General features: G+C 36.5%; 1 protein-coding gene across 5 annotated transcripts in view; it reads right to left on the reverse strand.

The window, feature by feature from the left end:
• The window catches only part of RAPGEF2 (Rap guanine nucleotide exchange factor 2), a 181,444-nt gene that overhangs the window by 31,920 nt on the left and 124,211 nt on the right, over positions 1–25,313 (reverse strand). For 4 of the 5 annotated variants that reach the window (XM_082759344.1, XM_082759342.1, XM_082759343.1 and 1 more), the window contains exons 7-12: positions 14,360–14,491; positions 5,579–5,756; positions 3,659–3,795; positions 3,134–3,292; positions 1,698–1,850; positions 1,205–1,369 (exon numbers count right to left, since the gene is read on the reverse strand). In XM_082759344.1, the coding sequence (XP_082615470.1) occupies positions 1,205–1,369; positions 1,698–1,850; positions 3,134–3,292; positions 3,659–3,795; positions 5,579–5,756; positions 14,360–14,491 (924 nt within the window). The remainder of the gene's footprint in view (positions 1–1,204; positions 1,370–1,697; positions 1,851–3,133; positions 3,293–3,658; positions 3,796–5,578; positions 5,757–14,359; positions 14,492–25,313) is intronic. The other variant, XM_082759345.1, reaches the window with a different exon arrangement.

Here is a 25,313-nt window from a genome sequence, read left to right on the forward strand (position 1 = left end):
AGACAGACAAAATCTTCCAGGTCCTGTGTTCCTCACTTACTTAACTTTGCTCCTCCCAAGCTATTCTGATTTTTGCCTTTCCTGCACGCGAACCAAGCAGCGCTTCTGTCAGGGCTGATCGATGACAGAAAGGGTTGGCTCTTAAGATGGCAGAACAAGAGCTGCTCTGTTTCCAGACCTGATACCAGCAGCTGTGGTTGCTCATGCTTTTAAAGGCTATGGAGATTATCCATGGGAGGACAAGCAAAGTAAGTCTAAAGATGGTATTATAGATCTGAAGCTCTAGCAGGTCTGTGCTAAACAGTATTAGCTGCAGCTTTCCAGTGTACATAGAAGTCAGATTTTCACAGGAACAGTGAGCACTTCCCTGAAGCAAAGCCTTGCCTCTCTGCCAAATATAAGATACTTTCTCCAATGTGCAGACAAACTAGCATTTCTAGTAGAAAAATACCCAAATGTAAATAAAAGTTGAAAACCAAAATTTTAATATTATTCCCCTAGCTTCAAATTTGAAAACAAACAAAGAAAAAAAAAAAAACACCTTTTTGTTAACTAGTGTTTTACATTTGACAAATACATACATTCAAAGTAAAGCATTACAGTGGGAAGCTCAGTATAGTCTCAATAGACAGCATGCTGCTATCACTGTGCCAAAGCTGAATACACAGGGCCTCATTCTTATCTCTTGGTAATTTTGACTGGGGAAGGGGCTGTTTGATTGTTGTCTTGTGTTTCTTTCTTTTTTCCCCTAACACTGCTCAATAGATTAGATTATTAACAGTGGCTCTATTTTACAGTATCTTTATATAAGGATAAATTACCACCAAATGTTCGCCAAACTGTGTTAATTACTATTATATGTAGACAACAGGACTTAGTTACATGCTCAAATTTCAAGGCACAATAGAACTATGTTAAATGAGTTAAATAAAAATGTTCATTACTGAAAATAGCTTTCCCTATACTTACAAGCAACTCAGTTAAGTAGTAATAACACAGCAAGGTAAATTATGGCGAATTTACCTTGCATGAATAAGTTTGTACTTAAAGTACAGTAAGAAGGAATATTTCTATAGTTTTATCCATGCATTCTGTCACTAAAATTGTGTCTTATTCAGTTTAGTCGCTAAAAAAATAATTTTATTCTTAGTAGCTTATGTTTTTAATGCATATAATAAGTGTATAAATTTTAGGGGATTTTAACCTTATCCCTGAGGCTGGGGTCATTGAACCACTCCAACAACTTCTTCCCCACTTCCATTGGGCTGGAAAGAAAGGTCCGATACGTCAACAGGAAGTCTTCTATAAACGTTGGGTCTACCACAGAGTGCTCTTCCACCAAATGCATTGTTAACCTTTCAGCTGTTCCCTATATATATAAAAAAGAAAGAAAAAACACTTAAAAAATAAAATACATTTTCAATAAACAAAAATTTGTTTTCTTGTATCATATTGAAGAATTACACTATAAAGAACAATACTGGTATGACTGATGAGATAAGCAAAGCTTCTGTAATTAAGTTTTACAAAAATCACTTCGTTACTCACATGCATAATTTTTTAAAGTAGAAAAACTAGAAATTTTTACTTTCAAATAGATGTTATCATGTATTTCATCTAATCCCGGGCCTTATTTGCCAAGTTCAAAAGTTTATAGAATACAGACCTTTGCAAGAATCTTTCCCTTTTGCTTTTACCTTGATGACAATGTGACCTTTTCTTGTTCCAGTGCGATCAAGCTCCCTGTGCTCCTTAACCATCACAATCTCCCCTTCCTCTTCTACCTTCTGCATGTTCTTTTCCACTTGATTGAGGATACGGCAATAATCTTGCTGGGCTATACAAACAAACTGGAAAGAATCATCACACACCACTATTAAAAGGTAAAGTCTTCAGAAAACTGTTTAGACTTATGATGCAAGCACTCTATTAATAGAAAAGGTAAAGAAGGTCTTCAACCTGCGGATGACCAAATCTGTTATTCCAGCCATTCAGCTGGAGTAAGCAGAAGAATACATGGTATTTCCAATACAATCTTGTAATCAGAGGAGCCCAAGATTCATCAGAACAAAATGACGTGGCATTACCAGCCATTTTTGCTTATCTGCTTTCAGAATATGCCTAGTACCTACACTATCCAAATATAATTAAGACCACCCACTACAACTCGGAAAGAAATACACATACACTATGATTTGCAAATACTTGAGATTAAACTGTCTCCTTAAATTAATTTGGGCCATTAATTGAACAGAAAATAGTGGGTTTTTTTGATTGACAAGCTGCAAAATCATCATGCCCATACTTAGGACAAAGGCACAAGATTCCCAGAGATAGAATTTTCTTCTGCATTCTTCATAATTTATTTACAGAATTTTTCTATTTCCAGCAGCTATTAGTAGCTGAAACAGATCTCCTACTGTTTGGATTTGTTGCAGAACATTATTCTAACAAGATACAATTTATGCACTTATTGGAAGTTAGACTCCATTAACACATTTTCACCCATTTCAAAGAGCATCTGATAGAAGCTAATTAGCCATCAGGACCAAGAAAAACACTTAATTCACCCAGAGCTTGGCTATTGTCTTCTGGATGGGAAGAAGTAAGCAGCCATCCCATATCCAGATTAGGCTAGCTGTTTTATGCTATGAGAAGTGCTCCCTTACAACTGTTTGTGTTAAAGCAAAGGTCAAGACTGGCTGAAACTAAAACATCTTCTACTCTTCATCATGGGACAGATGTATTAGTCTAAGATTCAGTAGCTGAACCTGCTAACGAAGAACGGCTCTTACCCACAGTAAGAGAGACTATAATAGCTAACAGATCTTGAGATCTAACTAAAGGAAACTTTGAAGCAATGGATATATGCAGCAGGCTGCTAGGCCTTAAGTTCCACAGAAAGCACACAGACAAACCTCTTCATCCAAAACAATCCCTATCCGGATGTAGAGAATTCAATTTCCCAGCCCGTAAGTACAAACAGCAGGAACCGTATCTTCCAAGTACTGCACAGGGTTATGCACTACAGATTTTATACATACACCAAGTTTGAAATACAACTGTCTGGCTATTCAGTTGAATTATTTCTATATGTACCTAATTTTGCATGTGTTACAGTTGGACACTCTACCTGGCAGTCATCCACTTTGGTTCTCATCACCCCTTTCATGTACTCTTTGTCCATGGTAGGGGAAACACCAAAACTGTTTCCCATGCACAGTATCTCTGTTCTTCCATCAGGATAAGTCACTTCCACAGAGCCATTCAAAATGACTGACCAGGAATCCAGCTACAAATTAAATGTTGCAGGATACATGAAGACAAAATCATTTAACATCATAATATCATGCTATACAGATAAAATCCCCACTTCTTCCCCCTCCCCTCCAACAGACAGGAAGTATGTATGTTATGCAGATTATTTTCTTATGCTTTTACTGAATAAGAAATGTTGTGCAAGGGCTTAAACAAAAGCTTTCAAAGGAAGAATGAGATGACACTTAATTTACCTGCTCAAAGTTACTTTTTTTTTTTTTTTAAAAGAAAAAAGAAAAAAAAAAAAAAAAAAAAACCAGCACACAGGACCATAACACTGTGGACTCTGGGATGTCTGGTATAACAGGAGAGTCAGAAGTAACTTCTACTTTCTACTGACCTCTTCTCCATCGTTCAGTACAATAGTTCCTGCTCTCTCCACAACTGCAAACACCATTACAGCACAGAGCTCTCTCCTCACTGACATTGTCATGTTGGCAAAAGCAGGCAATTGATGCATGAATTCCAGTAGTTGTTCTGAAGGAGAAAAAGCCCACTGAGTCGTGCATGTCAAAACAACAAAGCACAGCAAAGACAGTTCTTCAGAAAGATGCCTAAGGCTACTTAAGCTAAAACGCTGCACAATCATTTCTGTATACTAATAAATCTCTTACAGTGGCCTGTTGTAATTACTGGGTATTTTGTAGGCACAGACTGGCTGGTCATACCATCAACAGAAACCCTGCAAAGTAAAAGTCAGCATAATAGACAAATTGTAATTTAATCAAGAGCTCTGAGCACAGCCAATGAAACTGTAATTCTCCATCCAGCCAGAGCAATAACTCCATTACGACTTAAATAAAACACAGTAAGACATTAGGCAGGGAAAATTGTCAAAACTGAGCATCTTCTTTGGTAAACCCATCCATTCCATGTCCAGTCTAGGCATGTTAACAACAAGAGTTGTCATCTGGCACATTTACAAAGATCCCCTTGGATGGGCCAGGCAAAATAGGATTACTGTCTTACAGGTGACTACTGCTTTTCTGGCTTCTGTATGTATTGGAGTTGCACTTATACTCAACTATGTGCTTCTCCCATGTTTTGATGTTTTATATAGTCATAGCTATACAGAGCACATTTGTTCTTAATAGTCCTGCTGAGGACTTATATGCCCTAGACGTTAGATGTTTTTGCGTTTGTTTTCATCAAAACCTACCAGAAATAGTCAATACAATTCCATCTTTTTCCTAAAATGTTATTTATACAGAATCACAGAATGGTTGAGACTGGAAGGGACCGCTGGAGGTCATCATGTCCAATCCTGCTCAAGCACGGACACCGTAAGCAGGTTGCCCAGGATCATGTTCAGGCAGCTTTCGAAGATCTCCAAGGAGGAGACTCAACAGCCTCTCTGGCCTCTCAGTGTTTGCCAGTGCTTCATCACCTGAAGCACAGTTCAGAAGTGTTTCTTGACATTCAGAGGCAACCTCATCTGTTCCAACGTGCACAATGCCTTTTGTCCTGTCGTTTGGTACCACTGAGAAGCGCCTGGCTCCATTGTCTTTACACCCTCCCTTCAAGTATTTGCACACATGGATGAGATTCCCCCTGAGCCTTTTTTTCTCTAGGCTTAACTGTCCCAACTCTCAGTTTTTACTCATAGAAGAGATACTCCAGTCCCTTTATCATGTCATAATCAACAAATCATCATTTAGGTATACTTTGATGAATGGAAAAAAAAACAAAAACAAAAACAAAAAACAAACAAACAAACAAACAAAACAATCACACAAAAAAACACCTGAGACAGTGAAACAGATTAAATTAGAATTCTAGCTTTGCTTTCAATGTATAAGTCTGTACATCAACATAGCAAATTAGTTTTAGTAGATTTCTATTTATGTAAAGGTCTTATAGCTCCACTATTTATAACAAATGTTGTAAAAAAAAAATCACAACTTAAAACAAAAAAAACTTGATAAGAATCCAGTGATGACATGAACATAAACTTTGTCAAATTCCTAACAATTTCCAGTAAGCAACAATGCTTACTTCATAAATCAGTCTTCATTTCAATTAGAAGTTGAATGTTGAAACCTAAAAGGTCAGCACTGATAGCTTTCCCCCATATCTCGTGCATTTTCCGGTTCTTTGGCTGTACTCATTCATTGGCCTTTAGAGATCAGCTTACAGAATAAACACTAAACTTACCAACTATAAAAGCCAACAACTAAAATAAAACCCCAAGATCAAAAATTACATTTTTCTGATGAAGAAGAACAAGTTTGATGGCATTTTGCTACTTTGTAATACTTACCAATATCATCATCTGTCCTGTCTATTGGGTCTTTCTCTAAGCAATCTCTAACAATATCTCTACTCATTAAAGGATCGGATGCTCTTTCAATGTCTTCTTCATCATCATCATCCTCAGAATCCACTGCTGTCTCTGGCAACCCACTGAGATCCATATCACCAGCTTCACTTTCTGTAGCCTAAATTAATGCATATAAACGATTAAAAAAAATGAAAGCATTCACATGTGTTCTTCACTGCCCTAGTTTCCTATTTAATATACATAAAAATGCTACCTAATCTGTCAAATGAATTTTTGTATTGCTTTTTTCTTCACATTTCTTTTTAAAACAACAAACCATTTATCAATGCCAAAACAATGTTAAACAAGGCATTTAACATGTTTCAATCAGCCATACATAAACAGGATTCAACATAAATTATTTAATTAGCAGGTCTTGGGGGAATTGTAGGCAGTTTATTCCAATAAATTGTTCCTTGAAATAGATCACTTATTTATTTTAATCAAAGTTAATTTAAAACATATTCTGTTCCCATCCCAACATTACATTTTCAGACACTTATGAATGCAATATTATCTTATGTTGGCAGTCTGGTGAAGTAAGCACTGCATCAAAGTGCTTCAAAAATTGTGTTCTCTCGGTAGCCTAAAACTGCCTGTTGTTTTTTTTTGTTATAAAAAAATGAAACCATAATCCACATATAGCCTGAGGTTATTAGGACAACACCTAAAGGTACATTTTAATGATACTGTTTTAAGACTGAACATTTAGTAAATCCTACAAACACTTGTCTGTCATGGCTGATGAAGTTGCTCTTTCTTAGAACCTGATTTAATGCCACAGCAGCTGCCGAGGCTTAGCTATCATAAACTTTAAGGAAATGCAAGATTCTAATGAAAGTTTTACAACATGGCTTGACAAATCAAGCTTCTCAGATGTTATATGAACACAAACAATGCATTCATGACTACTTTAAATATCCTGAATAGGATAAACACAGCAACCAAAGCGTGTTCGATCGATCTGACTCACATAAATTGGTTTGAAAAAAAAATAGGTCACCTTCCAAACTCAGAGAAGGTAAGACAAATTATGTTTGTATTTCTATAGAATGATCTTCCCTACTTCTGCCTGACTAGATGTGGCTGACATCTGTTACTTTAATGCCATTATACATAGCCACCTTATGAATGACAGCATACAGCTGAAGATGGATCAGGTCAGCTAGCAGCATTCCTAAACACTTCTGCCCTACAGCACAACACAAGCTTTGTAATGGGGTCCTGTTAACATGAAAAGCATCCTACCAGCACCTACACAATATTCAAATTACTTTCACTTTGTTTTTAAAAAGAAAAAAGTGCCAAGCATTTCCTAAGCAGTGGAGAGAAGGCTGTTACTGTCACACAAACAATTCACAAAACATGAATACTGCTAGCAGTATTTTCATTAGTGGTTTTGCTGTGTTTAACATGCAAATTCCCTATGATATATGTGAAACAATTGCTCTAACTACTTGTACAAAATAGCTTTCATCAAATGAGACTGGTGGAAAAATTAGTGATGATGAGTCAGTAGACACATGGCTTATGACACTGTTCTGTCAGAATCATAAGTCTCCAACTGTGACAATTCCAGTGACTGTGTGACTAATTCATCAGTCCCTTCTGCAAACCTTCCTGTTATTAACGAACGCCCCTCCTACCTGCCCTGCAGAAGCCTTCTCAAAAGCCTGTTGGTAAGCTAAATGCACAATTAAACTTAGTCACACAGTGCCAACATAGAAGAAATATTTTGGAACCCAAGAAAATTCCACACACTGTGAAAAAAACAAAACAAAACAAAACAAAAAAACTGTTTTGTTTAAAAAAATTATTTGACTGTCTACTTTTAGTTTATTGCTTTAAGACAGAAACCCTCTCAAAAAAAAGACACCATTTTAAAAATAATTCCTATATAAACTAAATGCAATTTTGTGTTGTGTTTAGCAAACACCTTAAATATTGCAGCTAAAACCTACCAGTATTTCCTGAGAGACAATCACTGTTTACAGAGCTAGTTAGATCTTTTTGGCAACCATTGTCATTGATAGGAACAGTAATAGCTGCTTACTAGTTACAAAAAAAAAAAAAAAAAAAAAAAAAAAAAAAAAAAAAAAAAAAAAAAAAAAAAAAAAAAAAAAAAAAAAAAAAAAAAAACCTGCAACACAAACTCAAAATTGAATGCAGTAATCCACAGAGCAGTAGTTACATTTATTAACTTTGGTCACCTTATCTTATAAGAAAAAAAAAAAAATGTATTTCAAGTAACATGCAGTTATTACGTGAAAGTTAGCAAAAGAAGACTATGAAACCTTTCCATGTAGGCAATACACATTTTTAGTAAGAAAGAATAAAGCAGCTCATCTCACAAGGACATCTTCTCAGCTTATGCATGCAAAAAGTTTTGCACAAGTTTTGCTACATTCTGAAAAATAATTGGATGTGCCTTCACATTAGAAATGCACGCTAATTTATCTACAGAAACACTGGAAATGGCTTAGTTCTTTAGGCTTAATAGCATTAAATATGACATGAAGTGTTCAGGGTCCTAGTGCTGACTTCATTCCAAGCTAGGTCCACCTCTGTACTCTGCCATGGGTTAGAAAAATCAAGCACATCTGCACAGGAACCCTTATGGGAGCAATAGCCATGCATTTGTTTAAGACTACGGAAAAATCCTGATTAGCTCCTTTGAAGATAGGGGCATCTTTGTAAGCCTCAGCAGTAGAAAACCCAAAACACAGGATGAAAACCCTACAGGATTTGTCCATGGTCAATTACAAGGCTTAAAAATTTCCGAAGAATGTTTATCAAGGATACACCTCAGAAATTAGTGCTTTCATAAGTACATGCTGTGTTTGTTTCTTGGGTAATACTAGGTTTAGTTACATGTAATCTTTTTGGATTTATATGTGGAAAAGGCTAGTTGCAGCTTAAACTACAAGACACTGTCTCCCCAAAATCTGAATACCAGTTGTGAGGAAAATTTCCCTTCACAGTTGAAAAGATGCCATGAGAAATTTGCTGAAGCTTCAAATGAATCGCGTGACAGTGACAGCCTAGGATTTTATTTGTCACATCACCAACAAGAAAGTCAGGAAACTGACGTTTTCATTGAAGTGAAGAGTTAGTTGACATTCACAACCTAAGGAGACCTCCCCATTTTTAAGTAGTGTCTATAAGACTAATACTGAAGCAATATAAAAATGGTTGCTCCAATTGCTAATCGCCTCCAAGACCAAAATTACTTCCCAATTTGAGGGGTAGGAGCTAATTAAATAAATACAATGAAACAAGTACAAAAAGATGGAAAATAAAGGAGCACTGAGTACGTTTTCCTCAGTTAGCCATTAGCTCTGACTGATCCTTGAGGGGGAAAAAATCATAGTAAAAAAAGCAACTATTATTTTCATTAGACCACATCCTATCATTAGTAACCAGGGAGCAAAGACCAGAGTTGCAGAGCACAGGGAGGCCACATCTCAGCCACCTCCTCTCCAGATGAGAGGACCCAAGTGCCCCACAGGACATGCCCTTTCATCTGCTTTGCCGCCTGGACACTTCCAAGGACCTTAACACTCTTTTCATATAGTGGAGCCCAGAATGACACACAGAATTCAAGGTGAGTCTGTACCCATGCTAAATACAGTGGGAGAATTGCCTCTTCTGACCACCTGGCTATGCTGTTTAACACGCTCCCAAAGTGGGAAGATCTGGTCATTAGTATTTTCTTTTCTACACTGGTTTGGGGTGAAAGCTCCCAAATGATCCTGACAACACAGAAGAGAGGGAAGAAACAGGGGGAAAAAAGAGAGAAAAGAGAGAGAGAGAATTAATCACATTAAAATACTAGGAAATCAGTAGTTAAACAGAATTTTTAAAATACTTTTCCAACACCTTAGGAAACATTTTGAGGAAGAAATACATCCATTCTGAAGACTAAATGTCCCTCTGTGACTAAAACCACCACCTACAAAACAAAGAATCTACAAGCATGCAAGAGAAAATTACTGGAAAAAAATTAAAGACAATTCTTGTGCAGATCAGAAATAGGTTCATCTGTGTTTGATGCAACTCTTCAAACTAGTTGATAAAACTGCCAAGCCCATCTCAAAAAAATCCACCTTTTTAAGGTTATCATCACTGTGGTTGAAGGCCAAAAAATAAACTGAAAAGGGGAAGTTAAGAATATTTATCAGCAAAAATCTTCTGTTTTTATTTCTTAAGCTGATATTGATAGAAAACACCAAGAACGCTGACACTGCGCCTTCAGTGAAGTCATTTGCAGAAATCCCACTAGTTTAAAAGTTTTTCTCCTGTCACTATATAGGCACAGTGGACCCAGCTTTTCCACAGAGAGAAATCACAGCTCAGGTTTTGTTTTACAGTATCTTTCAACTCACTGGGTAAAAGGTTACAATATCAATAAATTGCTACCAAATTGAAGCCATATAACTACTTATAATATGTATCTGTTTCTCATGTATTTATGATAATATATATTACATTCAATTACAACTATTGCAGACACAAATCTCACACAAATTTAAGTTTGTCAGATTTTTTTTAACTGTACTGCAAATAGCGTGAATGCCCATGAAATCTCTAGAAGATGGACCTTTCTTTGAAGAGTTCTGCTATCAGACCCGTGAGAAAACAAAAGCTGACATCTTGAAAATTTCCCAGTGCTACCCGCATCCTGGGAGGGTCACTGAAAGGATGTTACCCACTTCCTTTACTGCTGGAAGCGTCTGGGGCAGACACGGGCGGGCATGTACGGCTGCCAGGAAGCCACCAGTCTAAGGACAGGATAAGGCAAAGAAAGGCTGGCAAAGGAAGGAGCTCAGGCAACACAATGCTTTCCCAAGAGAGGGAGGAGGAATAACACGCATTCAGAGGCTTAAATCTCCCCACTCTCGAACCGGGCTCATCAGCTGGCAATAAACATGTCAGGGATAGGAAGCATTCAGGAGCGTATAGGAAGAGGTATATAACGAAACATGAGAAGCAGCAGTAAACGACTTGCTTTGCCAAGTCAACACAAGGCAGGAGCAAAGTATTGTTCTTGGCAGATACCAGCCCGCACGCAAGCAAACACTCAGCATCCCCTTCCTCTCCAGCCCCGTTACACAGTTAGCCAACGGTGAACTTATTCCCTAAAATAAAAGTTCTAACATTAACAACCTTACTGATGGGCACCTGACATTTATTTTTAGACTCGGGTGGATAACGACAAAGGATTATTTATTTTATTGTGGTAAATAATTCTTAGCCTAAAAGAAGTTCTTTCATGTGCAACATTTGACAAATTTAGTTACAGCATTAATATTTAAAAGGCAATATTCTCAGCTCAATGCTGAAAGCATCTGAAAATTCAGCTTCATGATTTATTCAAAAAATCTGAAAAGGCCATGAACATATTTTTCCTGCAAACAGCTGCTCTTACGGCTACAGGACTAAAACTTACTAGGATGCATAACATGACATATAATTTACTCTGACATTGACAGCAAAGATCCAGTTAATAGTATAATTTAAGAAAACTTTTTTTTTTTTTTTTTAATTTATCAGAAGGTAAGTTGGCAATTTTTCCGAATCATTCCTTTCCACTTAGACGTAATGAAGAGAAGTCCATTCTACTGAGTGGAAAGATACCTTTAAATATGGAACAGAATTAGAACAACGATGATACTGAGCTTTGCCTAAGATCTATTAAAAATTTAAGCAAAAAAAATAACGTAGGTGACTTTGTTATGATTTATCATTTTTGAATAAACACTTGGGGGAGAATTAAAAGGTAAATAATTGTGAAAAGACTGATCCAATCTTTTTCAAAAAGTATTTCTGACTACTTAATCCCAGACTTGATCCTAGAATACTCAGATTACTGCTGTTTTATCTTGTCACTTTTTTCTTCTTGCAGTACAGCCTAACTTAACATTCCTACATTATATTGCTTTACAACTGAAACCGAAGTAAGAAATTAATGGTTTGTGACAATATGAGAAATTATAAAAAATGACAGCACTTGGTACTACAAAATTAATTTAGAATTAGAGAGTTTATGATTCCCAACTTTATAAATTCCTACAACTGAATTCATCAATTCAGGTGTGCTTTTGTTTTTTAAATAAAAACTTCAAGTATGGTCTAAAACAAAGCATTCTTCATTAAATGCTTGCAATACTTGATGTCTCTAGGGATACAGGTTATTTTAGTAATTACACTGACACTGTGCAATTACACAGATCTTAATACACCTGTGCCAAGAATTCTTTAAATGAGCAATTAACTGCAGATTAATTGAAGAAAGCAAAGTATTTTTTAAGCATGTGACATAGTATCCTAAATTTTTTTAATTAGACAAAAATTAAATTTTAAATATGAAAGTAAATATATTAAAGTAAATATTCCCCATGTAAATACTTCACAAAAATCACTAACTCTCTCTAAACACCAACCATACTGTTGATTTCATTACTGAAAAAAAAAAAAGAAAAAAAACACCTTACTACAGGAGATATACTCCAGATTGGTGACTCTAGAAGTATTTCTCTGAAGCTTCCCTATAGTATTTTTAATTTCCCAGGAACTCAGTGATCCTTCTTACAGTTATAAGGGTTTTCTACCAAAACTTTTTGTAAAAGTTTCAGCAACTTATCTAGAGATGAACTGTATGACTATAACCATCTAAATGCCACCTACAAGTGTCTCTCTAGAGGTACTTGGTATTTTTATGCTTAAGCATAAAATCTTTAGAATAAAAGGTATGAAAATCTATAGAAGACAAAGAACAAAGCTGATTTTACTTCTTCACCCTCACAGTATAAACATAAATCCTATCTCAAAGTAATCTTCTCTTCAGAAGAAATTTTGACAAATATACTTGACTGACATATGTTCTGCCTAAAGTGTTCAGTTACTTTGACATATTTTTTGCAAAAATAAGACTTTGCATTATTGCAATTATTATTTAAACTGAACGGAGACTTTTATTTCAAGCCTACCTCAGACTACAGGAAAGTCTCCAAGCTTATTCCTCTAAAACAGACTACATGTTACAAATATGCTCACAACTTCACAGAATCACAGAATCACAGAATTTTCTAGGTTGGAAGAGACCTCAAGGTCATCGAGTCCAACCTCCAACCTAACGCTAACAGCCCTCCACTAAACCATATCCCTAAGCTCTACATCTAAACGTCTTTTGAAGACTTCCAAGGATGGTGACTCCACCACTTCCCTGGGCAGCCTGTTCCAATGCCTCACAACCCTTTCAGTGAAGAAGTTCTTCCTAACATCTAGCCTAAAACTCCCCTGGCTCAACTTAAACCCATTCCCCCTCGTCCTGTCACCAGGCACGTGGGAGAACAGGCCAACCCCCACCTCGCTACAGCACTTAATTTTAATTTAAATACAAACTTAATTTGTATTTGTACAGATAATGCTTTTCCCATTATTTAAATGGACATATCTGTATTTTTAAAGCATCTAAACCAAATTTTTTTCCTTTTCTAGTAATAATACTTCAAGTAGAATTGTTCCTGTTAATTTTTTTTTTCAAAATCCTTTTGAGAAAAGAATGTTATTCTGAAAAAGTGAATCAAATCTAATTTAAATAAATTGCTATGGTTTCCTACCAGAGGACATTGCAAGAACTGAAAATACCAAGAGGAAGATCTAGACTTCCTCATATCATTATTTTTTATATATTCTTAAAATGTATTTAAAACAAGTACAACACCTCAAACGTTTTAGGCACCCCTGGGATATGTTTCACAGCAAGCTCTGCTCCAAATGAAGAGCACAGAACTTTGCAACAAGAAGCCCCCCAGCCATGTGATAGCTTCAGAAATCTCACCAGTTCAAACTCCCCCATGTTTCCCAGGTAGCCAGGAGAAAAAGCACTACCAAGAGGCTAGTACCAGCTGTCTACAGGGTGAAGAAATCAGAATATACCCCTGAAGTCAGGCCAGCACAAGCTGCTCACTGAGTATTTTTTCTCCCAGACAGATGTGTGCCAGATTTGGAAGCCAATACATCTCAGAACTACAAAATACAGAACCAAGACAAACAAACAAACAAACAAACAAAAAAAATAAAAAAAAACACTCATTTGACAAAGTACTAAACCTATACTTTATTCTTTTGCAAACCTGATCTCACTTTTTATCAGAATGCCCAGCTCAGGTCACTTATTGTCAACAGATCTCAAAGTCCTCTCAAAATAGCAGTAAACATCACAGCTGTTTCTCTGCAAATGAATGGCAAAGCACTCAGAAAGGTGAGGTGAGATGCTGGAGTCAGGGAACAAAGTCCCTTTGCCTCCTAAGTTCAGCCAGAAAGCTCTACTGAAGAGTCACACTGGCTTTCCATGCTTAAATTCAGGGCATTTTCTCTCCAAAAAGCCACAAAATACAAACAAAATACATGAAGTAGAAACCTGAAACGTTGCAAAAACACTACACCTCTGCACTGCTGACTTGTATGTGACAGACTAAGGAAACATATGTCATGTTACTGCACTGCAGATTACCTGCTGAGTTTTCAAACATCAGATCTAGTAAGAAGCAGATGCAACCCTGAAATTATCCTGATTCAAGCGAAAATTAGTTTTTTAAAATCTATCGATCACTTCTTCAGACAAGAAGTGACAATACACGGCAACACGGGTGTTGAGCTATTAACATCAGAACTGTTTGAAACGGCACCTCCCATCAGCATCCCTTGCAGTCTTACCTGGTAGATATCAGAAAGGCTGCTGCTTCCTGAATCACTAGTGATGCTACATCCTGAGTGACTAGATGAAACGTGGGTCACCTGTGGGTGGAGACTGTCAGTAAGGTGCAGCTTTGTGAAATCTGCAGGAAGCTATAGGTGGAGCAGAAAAAGCATCATTACAATTTGAGGTAGATACACAGCAAAATGAACTTAAATCATGTATGTCACTCTTTACTCTCTGCCAGCACCAACTACATCAAGAAAACCATTGGGGTTTGAGAATGCAGCATCAAAGTTTGAGTTTTCCAATTTTTTAGATTGGTGCAGAAGTCAGCAATATATCACCAAGTGTTGCAAATATAAGAAGAGATTAAAAAAAAAACAACTGAGAACAAACACCAATGAAGCGATAACCCTTATGGCAAATTCTTTAGTATCTTACTACACCGTTTGGGTAGAATTGAACTTCATATGAATGTTGTGCTGCCTTCAATATCAATGGTTTCCTGTGGAGTAGGATTAACAGTGAGTAAAGTCACATAGTTACAGCAAATGCTGCTCTGGGTTTAGCTAACTCTTTTGCTTCTGAACTCAACAGGGTACTTTACAGACAAGTAAAACCCAAGGCACTGAACTATCCTTTATACTTTGAGCCAAATAACATGACGGCAAATAGGAAATGTGGGAAAACCGACACAACCGCAATGAACTGCAATCCTGAAATGAGTTTGCTCATGTGCTTCGCTGAGGAATGAAACAAGACACGACATTTGATCTTTTAGCAATCATCCACCAAACATTTGTGACGTATTTTACTATTGCTTTATGCACTCAGGTCCCATGAAAATCTGTAAGAACTGTCAACGTTGCCAGGCTGTAGAAAGTGAACTTTGATAAAGGAAAATATTTGCTGTCTGAAACAATATTTAATTGCTATTTCAGGAGCAAAATACTCCTCTCCCCAAAAAGCTTGCATCCCACCACTATCTATCCTATATAAAAGGATGTTAAAGTATTGATTTTGGTGTGCAATAAATACTTCAATATTTGAAAAATTTTCTCCATTAATTTCTTTTTGCTTCAACTCAGACAAGGCAGATACAAACACACCTCAATTGAGAGTAAGAAGAATGCCATGTACAGGGTGTCCACCCACGTCAGTTTTTAATGCTACCTTGGTGCTACTACAATTTGCCCCGATGGAAATGAAAATAACTTTTTCAGCATTAAGACAGAATAGGTCAATCAGGATAAATGGTTAGACAAAAAGCCTGCTGAAGTCACAAATGCAACTGTGCTTGAGAAAACAACCAGCTCTACAGAGATGTACTGAATGATTTTGCTGCTGCTCGCCTGGCTTAAAGCTGCATATGGTACATGCCCTGGAAGAACCCTGACTTCAGCATTTGTGGTGAAAGTACAGCCAACTGGAAACCTCAGTCATATTTAGGCTGACTGGCATTTCCTATTCCAATACACCTAGAAAGGGTTTCTTCCTTACTGCAGTATGACTACAGAATTGACAGCAAATATGGCTATGCTTTGAAAAATTCTTACTTTTTTACCTGCAAGAGGAACTAAAACCAAGAACCAGACATTAAAAACCCTAAAAAGCTTCAGCTAGCCCAGAGCTAGATTTGATCTTCATATACCAATCAAGAATGAAAGGGCAATTAACAAAAGCAATACTCTAATACTCTAAAATACTCTAATACTCTATATAAAGCCATTGATGCTGCCTCCAGAAAAAAATCTAATTATGTTCACCAGTGTTGTTGACCTATCAAAAGGAGAAAACATAGGATGAAAAAAATGCATTAGTTATAATATCTGTTGACCTTGCTAGTTCCCTTTGCAATCTTTGAGTTTCAATCAGCACAAAACAGCAGAGTATTTAGTGATATCAGTATTTTTTTTATTAGGATTCAAACCATTCTACAAATAAGTAGATTTCTAGTAGATTTTCTGCCTATAGGCAGAATGCATAGGAAGTAAATCATCACAGCTTTAGTAACATGTTGATAAAAACTCCATTTACTTCTGAAAGTACAGTCTCCTAGAATTAAAGTAGTCTAGGGTTATTTCCGAGTAGAAATCTTATATATTATTTTAACATGCAGACACAAGTCACCTATGATTTGCACGCCTAATGATAACTCACAGAGCAGATGCTGCCTAATATCCTGAAAGCTGTGTATTTTATCAAGTGGTAGCTGTTTCAGTCACAAATAAACATCACCTCCAAAGGGAGGTAACATGTCTACAGTCTTGAGCCCAGCCAAACACATTCATTTTTCACAGTGCCTTTCAAGTATCTCCAAGCCACTAACAATTGCATTTATTGTTAATCAATGCAATAACAATCCTTTAGAGCCTTACATCAAAGCAAACCCAGTTAGTATATTTAAAAAAAAAAAAAAAGAAAAAAGAAAAAAGAAATCAAGCTATGTTTAATATAATGGTGGCACTTAGTGTTTTAAACGAACAGCAAGGATTTATATTTTGCTCCTACACAGGCGATTGGAAGAGGAGTTTCCACCACAAGTGATAATACACAAGGCAAATAAAAGCAAGCCTTCTGATTTTTTTTTTTTGGCTGTAGACAATCAGCTGAATGTCTGGTGACTACCAGTTTCAGAATAGCTCCTAAAGTCAAAGCCATGCTGCATGTGATGGGCTTGCCAAGTGGTGACAGCAGCAGATCAGAAGCAGGCATTTTACTTAGGGCAACCCAGCCAGTCACTTTGATCTTAATCAAATAGGACTATTCACAAGCAGGAAGCACATGCTCACATCTTTGCAGAATACTACGTCTCTGTGCTATATGCCTGAAAGCGACATCCAACTCAACTGCCCTATCCTCAAATAAGTGAAGGTGAGAAGCTGTGAGACAAGAAATAAAACACAGTCAAAAGTTGAAACATCTAAATGGTGAGCTCGAGGAGCGCGTGAGAAATGCATGCATTTCTGTCTTGGCCGCATCCTGCTATTCAAAATATTTAATGCACATCATGGGAAAGAAGCAAAACACTGATGATAATGACAAATGCAGGCATCTAAATTTTCAACAAAAGAGGCCACCCGTTTCCCTTGTGGAGGGCAATAATGTCAGGTAAACAGCTTCCAGCAAGTCGTTCAAGAATAAAATGCAGCTTTCAACAGCCTGAGTAGCACCAGCAACCTGCACAAGGCTGTCTGGCTCAGATCAGGGTATTTGCACCTCATTTCTTACGTGCAGTGCGAAAAAGCACTGTTAGAAAATAACATCACGAAGCTCTGCTGTACATCCAGTGAAGAACTGGCTAGGAACATCAATCTGTGCTTTTGAAGACACAACATTTAACTGCACTCCTATAGATCTATTTTCTGTGCTACCGAACATCACTTTATTGTGAAATTTGAGCACTCAGTGCTTGCATTCAACTCTCATTCCATTCAACAGCTTAAGACTGCCTTCAGCATTTAGTATCCCAGAAGAATAAAGGTTTTCTTGTAATGTTTTCAAGCACATAAAGGCTAGATAAAACATGTGCCTTATCCTCTGGATCACACGGTAATATTAGAAAATTTAAGGGCATACCGCTTCCCTCGGAGCATCAGCTGGGACAGACTGCAGACACCACTGATGGCATCAGAACCAAAGAGACAACTTTTTCTTCTGCATTTTTATGACCTGACAGCTAGGTTTACAGAGTCTTTCAGAGTAATAAAAGAAAATGCAACTTGTATGTTTTACGTAAAGAGCACCATGATACCACAAAAGACTGAACTACAGCTTTGCCAAAGTCAGCAATATAGAGCATTTCTTAACTTTATTATTGAATACTCATAGTCACAGCATCAGAATGACCCAGCAGATGGAGTAAAAACATGGCAGGGTAATTTAGAAAAATAAACACATGATTCATTCTTCAGTAAATGTAACTACAAAGCCTATTACATGGACACTATATTAAATAATTGAGAGTCATTAAAAGGACCAGATAACTGCCCTGATAACCTATTTCAAGGACAAACTGGGTAAATGAAAAACATTAAGGCTATATATGCCAAGACCTAAAAAGGTATAAGATAACAGGGGAAATAAATTCTTAGAACAGAGCATGAATCAATAAAATAGTTAACACCAAAGATCTAATCTTAATTTGGCAGAGGTCAAAACAGTATTTCGTGTGTGTACTTGTAGCTCTTGATAAGTGTGCACGTATACATGTACATGTTTAAACAGTTTATACACATGTAGAGGAATCTGGAGGAAAAACTGTGCATCTGGGAATTCCAAGCATTTACTTCTTGAAAGTCATAAAATAAATATAAACTTGAACCACTACATGAAACTTTCTTAAGCGCACAGAAGTACCTCCACTTTGAAAATACCTTATACCATATCATATCTTCCTATATTAAAAGCAGCATTTTATTACTTCCACCCTCAAAGTGAGTCACCATTTTATGCATGCAAAGCTAACAATTATTTTGCTCTGAATATGTTCCTCCTATTTTAAGTACATCATGATTTTCTCCTACTCTCCAGCATGCCTTTCTGTATGACAGGAGGCAGTGACTACGTGCCACCGTGGGGACTGTGCTGGGCTCGTCCTCTTCCTCAGAGGATCACTTGAACTCCTTTGCATTCTGTCCAGCCTCTACTCAGGACGTCATTAGGTTTGCTCTACTAAACCAGTACATTAGAAAATGAGTATATCTTCAGAATATTTACTAGGGAGTATATCAAAGTCTTTAAGGTGTATATTAAGGGATATTTCTTTAATTTTTTTTTGTTATATTTATTTTTTTTTTTAGTGTGGTTACATGTGGAAAAAGTATACATGCAATAATGGGAAAGAAACATGAACGTATATATTTGAAGTACAAGAGGAACTCTGGTTAGAGAGTTCTACTACACCGCTCATTTTAGAGCAAACCCGTCAGTAAGCATTTTATAAGCAAGGTCTTCCACTGAATGCCATTCAGCACTTTATGAAAGATTTACAAAGCCTGCACAGTGGCTGGCTGAAGAACATCCACAGAAATATGAAATTTGAGAACAATGGCGTAACATTGTTTTAAGCAATTCCCAATGAACAGATCTATAGGCAATAATGTGCCACTGCATGGTAGACATAGGACTACACAAAATACCACGTTTATGACATGCTTCCAATTTCTGAAATTGAAGAAACATGAACACTGATTCTTCAGCCTCTAAATATATGCCTCTCAGCACTTACTTGTAGAACCTGCTTTCTAATAATGTAATAAAAAATACTGTAATACTATGAAAGATGTTCTGTTTCTTGTAACCTCGTACTATTACTAGAAACATCTTGTACTTGCTTATTAATGAAAGAATGTAATAAATGTCATATTATGAAAATACAAGAAATACTATGCCTTAAATCTTCCCCATTTTTCCTTATTCAAGATTAAAATTTTGAAGTTATCTTGTACTAGAATAGCCTAGATTTCAAACCCTGCATACTTCAGTATCCCATCAAGTCATTAACATCTCATTTCACTACTTTATGTAACTGTTTATTTTTCTATTAAACATCTGTAAATTTGTTTATGGTTTTTAATGATATACTCAGATTTACAATATTTAATGACTAAAGGAAGAAATATTACTACTAATGGTGGGCATTCATCAGTGCGCTATTTATGTGCTATTTCAACATAATTCACTTCCTAACCAAGAGAGACATCAAGGAAAAGATTTTTATGGTTCAGTGATTTAAAACACAGCAGTCAATTTAAGTAATTACAGAATAATAAAGTAACTTCTATTGATTCTGCCTAAAGACATGATGCAGGCTGACATGGCCAGCACAGAGTTAAATTTAAAAGAAAAGTTTAAGCTATTCACAGCTGAAATTAGGATGCGATTCCCATGGAAGCAGGATTCCCTTTATGTAGAGGTGGGATGGCAAACATTTATTATTATATATATCAATATAGTATTGATGTTTTCTTTGTAAACTTCAGCAAGAGAAGAGTTAAGTGCTAAAAACAGATGAAAAAACCTTCCACCTTAAATTATGCATTCTGTACGTAATTACTTTATGCAAAAGTATCTCATATATTTTAAATCTACTTATTTTCCTCAATCAAATAGACACCTTCGTGTGAAACAGTGACTCAAAGCTCACAAAGACCTACTCTTAAAAACATTTTTCATCTTGATTACAACACAAGACAAACCCCGTTCTGGAAATACTGCATTCGTGCAATCTGTTTAGCAGATTGTTTATATACAAAGCCCACAGTAGAATTTCTCTAACAACAACAACAAAAAGCAAAGCAGCGTAATGAGGATTTTTCAGGCAAGCTCCTCATACTTCTCCTGCACTCATAATTCATTACAGGTACTCCCCCATAAAACTATTTGGAGGCTTAAACCAATGCAATGTGACACACTGGTCTTGGGCAGAGAGAGCAAGCGAGACATAGCGTGTGGGTGTACTTCATTTTGTTCCCCTTACAAAACACACAATGCCTGCCACTTCATGTACATCTCATAGCTCTCGGCAGCTAATCCTATGAGCATTTAATGCATTGAACATAATTATCCTTTGCTTGAAGGACTATTGACTTCTGCACAGGGACAGAGGTGGTGAAATGTAAATGGGTATTTGGGGAACAGAGAAAAGCTGTCAGGGAAAACACTTTTCAAAGGAAAAGTATGAAATGCATCACCGACACACACCCATTCTTCTGTAACTTAACCTCATCTGTTGTAGAACCAACTTTGTTGCTCTGTTAGTATTTGCCTTTTTTTTTTTTTGGACAGCATTTGTGCAACAGATCCAATATAGTGTTTTATATTCAAGCTTCTTTTTCAGGAAACTTGGCATAAGCATTGTTCCTTCAGCAAACACAAATGTATTGGCAACAACTCAATATTAAAAAAAAAAAAAAAAAGTATCATCGATGTATTTAAAGTGAGAGTGAACCAAGAATACAAAAGAAAAATACAGAATGGATTTGAACTAAAATATAGTAAGCTTGAGGACATCATTTTCAAAAGCTTTTCTCAGGTTCTTGAGATTTGGAGCACAAAGCATCATTATGTATTTATAACAAGCAGCAGCAGTTCTGCAAGATCAAATTATTTTTTTTTTATTTAGATCTTTATTCAGGAGTTTATTCACAAGTCTATCTCATTCAGAAAATACTTGGTAAAAGTGTAACTTCTTCAACAAAGGCTAATTGTGTACTTTTAAAATACCTACTCTGATGGTTGGAGTGGTCCTGCTGTGCAAGGATTCGATATCAAATGACTGTTTCCCAGCTATTTTGACTGTGGATATACATTTAAGTACAGACAACTCTTTGAGCATGGAGAAACGTGTTCTGCAAAATGTTTCAGTTATGCTGCCTCACCTAGAGTTAAGAGCAAAGCTGATTTTGCCAAGAACACCACTGCTCAAGCACTGTGTGCGATTTTTAAATCCCCTTCATCGGGAAGATTTTCTGTTCTGTCTGCATCTTCAGCTTAATTCCTGCAAGATTTTTGCTCTATTGAAGTTGTCACCCAAACAGTGCAGCTGAAGGGAAGCCTTGCAGAACGGAGCAGGTAGGATTTTACCAGGCTTCCTCCCGCATTTTTCATTAACAGCACTGGGTATTTTATATTGGCCAGTTTGTGCTGTTTCATAAAGCTTCTAAGATTTACATCAGGTCCTATTTTTTTTTTTGTCACCTTGAACAAGTGCTCAAATAGTAAAATGCAGAAATTCTACTCTAGTCTTATGCCTGCAGACTTGCAGAGACATAGCACACATCTCATGGTGAGAGAACCCAACCCGCTGTCTCACCAAGCACTACTATTCCCAGAGTCTGTGCTGTGCAAAAATACTGAATAAAACTAGGAAGGGAATTCCTACCATGGAAATAATGAAAACTGACAGCCAAGAGGCCCTTGAGCTGCAATTACAGACCACTCTGAGGCACCTCAGTTTTCTTCTGAATTATCTCAGAGTGGCAGAGATGAAAACAACCCCAAGAAGTCACAAAACAGTGTTCTATTTCTCTCCTTTGGCACAGTGAAGAAATATGATGTTCTGACAGAAACCGTACTGCTCTGCAGGTAAAACTGAGGGGGAACCATACATTAGGCAAAATGCTCCAAATATTTCTCAGAACCCAAGCAGCCTAGCTAGGGGTTTAGCAGGAACATGTACACAGGTTGTACAGCAGTACATATACTATTCTCTGGAACTCATACAAATGTTTCTACTTCGCTGTGAACTCAGCTCAGCTACTGAATTGCAGCAAAAACTCCCTGTTAAATAGCAATAGATGTAGAGGACAAAATTAATAAACCCTAGCTTTGCAGAGATTTCCCTCCTGGGAATAATTGATTTCCATACTAATGTAATGCATGTTCCAGTTGATGATACTTCTAAATACTTGCTCTTGTGGCTGTTTTGATTTTTAATATATTAACTTCTGCTGCTAAAGTGGAAACAACATGGCCCACTTTCAGGAGTTTTGGAAATCTGTAATGGCAAATTCTGAACTCTTTGGCCTGTTACAAGTAATTATGGGAGAGGAAGGAATAGCAAACATGGTTACAAACTTTGCTTCCACAGGAAATCAGAAAAAGATTTATGTCTAAGGATGGAAAAGCATAAAAAGTTCAAGAACATTTTACGTGTACACATACGTTTACAGGAAATGTTAATTCAAACATTTTCAAAGAATATGTTTTAAATCCTGCAGAACATTTTAAATAAATGATAGTATGCTCAAGTACACCTTGTGTACAGACTCATTTCAGGTTTCCTATGCAGCATTCTAAAAAGCACGACGGGGATACAAAATTACACCAGCAGAGGTAAATAATGATGGCACCTGCTGCTGGATTTTATTTCCAGATTTAAAGCACCACTCAGGATTGTAAAACACTACAGACAAGCAAAGAGTCTAGCCCAAAGCTGAAAACATCTATCCTGGGTGCTTTTAAAATGGTTAAAGCAAAGACCTAGGATATGCGTGCAATGTCAAATGCTGAAGACTCCATCAGTAGGACTTTCTTACACCACATGTTGCTTTTCTGTTTTATACCCAATCACAGAGAAAACTTACAGATTAAGACCAAACAGTAAATCTTTCCAAGTAGGGGAAAAAAGGACAGGTCCCTGAGAGCAAGATGATGCCTACCTGGTACATGAGAGTACTAGCATAAGATGTTAGACTTTGAGAACAAAACAATCTGTGAATTTGTCAGAAATTACTGTTAAAATAGTTCCAGTAGGTAGCTGCCCAGAGGGTGACTGAGCTGCCAAGGCGATGCAGCAGAAAAAGAACCTGATGAGATGAGTGCATGCAGCACCCAGAAATACAGGAGTTTGGGGCTCTTACCCATGCCCCCCAGGAGACCTTAGCTGGAATACTGCACACATTCCCAGCTACATGTTTCCAACTTGAAGTCATATACTTGAAGAGATTCAGAGAACTATCAGGAAGAGGAAAAAGTAGTATTTGAGAAAGCGTAAGAGGAGCTTTTAGCATGCAGTTATTTAGCCTGAGCTGAGAAAGGAAATGATCACTATCTAGAAAGAGGAAGGACTCAAATGAAACATTTAAAGCAAGAGGCAGTACAGGTGCAAAAACTAATGAGCAGAAAGTTGAAAGGTGCTGCCTATTGAACCTCAGACTCTCAAAACCATGCTCAACAGGAGCTGTGGCAGAGAAGGTTTTGAACTGAAGCTAGGCAAAGTTATGAATGCGCTGTGCAACAGCAGTGTGCAATGGCAGTGACCCAGAAAATCCCTTCCAGATCCATGTCACTCCTCCAAGCAGAAAAATCAGAGGCCAGCTTGATTTGTCACACTTTCATTCAGAAACTGCCTAACCAAAGGAAGAAGAAAACCACAGAAGTCAACACGATTAACATTATAACATTTTAGTTTTTTATTACTTGCAGCTTCTTAGTAAAGACAGCTGTATTCTGTATACTTGTAAGGAAAATATTTTTTATGTAAACATGCAAAAACTGGAGATTTCCATTTGTGCACAGCTTTATCTCTGTAAAATAATGAATTGAAATACATTTGACAAAGTTGACCTGAGAATTCAGAATTATTATCATTGTTTTTTAAAATTTAATGTCTGCAGACATATCAATGCCACACTGTGAGATTTAACTACATGCTTACGTTTGCCTTATAATATGGCTCACAAGAATATTTTTTTCCCAATATAATTTTGCTTTTCACTAACCTATGCAATAGGAAAGAAACGTATAATTCGTCCACTAATGTCCACCTACAAATTAAAAACCATGTACCGAGACTACTTGTTTTGCATGTGCTTGCTCTACAATAAAATTTCCTGTTTTCCTCATCTGACAAAGATTCACAGTTTTGCTTCATCCCAAATTAACTGACAGATTGCAATACTGCAAGATATATATTCTCAATGCACAAGTGGTCAAGGTACACATTAAGCCTTTTGAAAATAAGAATATTATATTTAACTCTTTAATATAAAAGCAGAAATGTGTATTTTTAATATTCGCATCTTTAAAATTCCTAATCACACAACAGTGAACATTCTGAAATAATGATTGGAAAGAAAATTTTAAAATAGTCTGAAAAAATGAGACAATTTTGCTTATGGAGACATAATTTTTGCTCTTTTTATTTATATTTGCTTTTTTTTATTTAATAATATATTAGTAATACTACAAGTTTATTTGCATATTTTTAAAATAAGATGATTTTTAAAAGAAAGGTTGCTTAAGAACATCTTAGAGACAATACCTCAGAGATTAATGTACAGAGTAAGGTTTCATATTTGCATTATGAAGGTAACACTTGTTACCCTCATAATGTGTCACTGTTTTTCTGATAATGTAAAAATAGCACAGAAGCAAGATAACTCAGATTATTTTTAAGTGGCAAGTTTTTCCCTTTATACATGGCCAATGCTGCAAAATCCTAATAATGTTTTTATTCTACCAATG

This window comes from Aythya marila (assembly GCF_965140915.1).
Source record: "Aythya marila genome assembly, chromosome: 4".
Classification (NCBI taxonomy): domain Eukaryota; kingdom Metazoa; phylum Chordata; class Aves; order Anseriformes; family Anatidae; genus Aythya; species Aythya marila.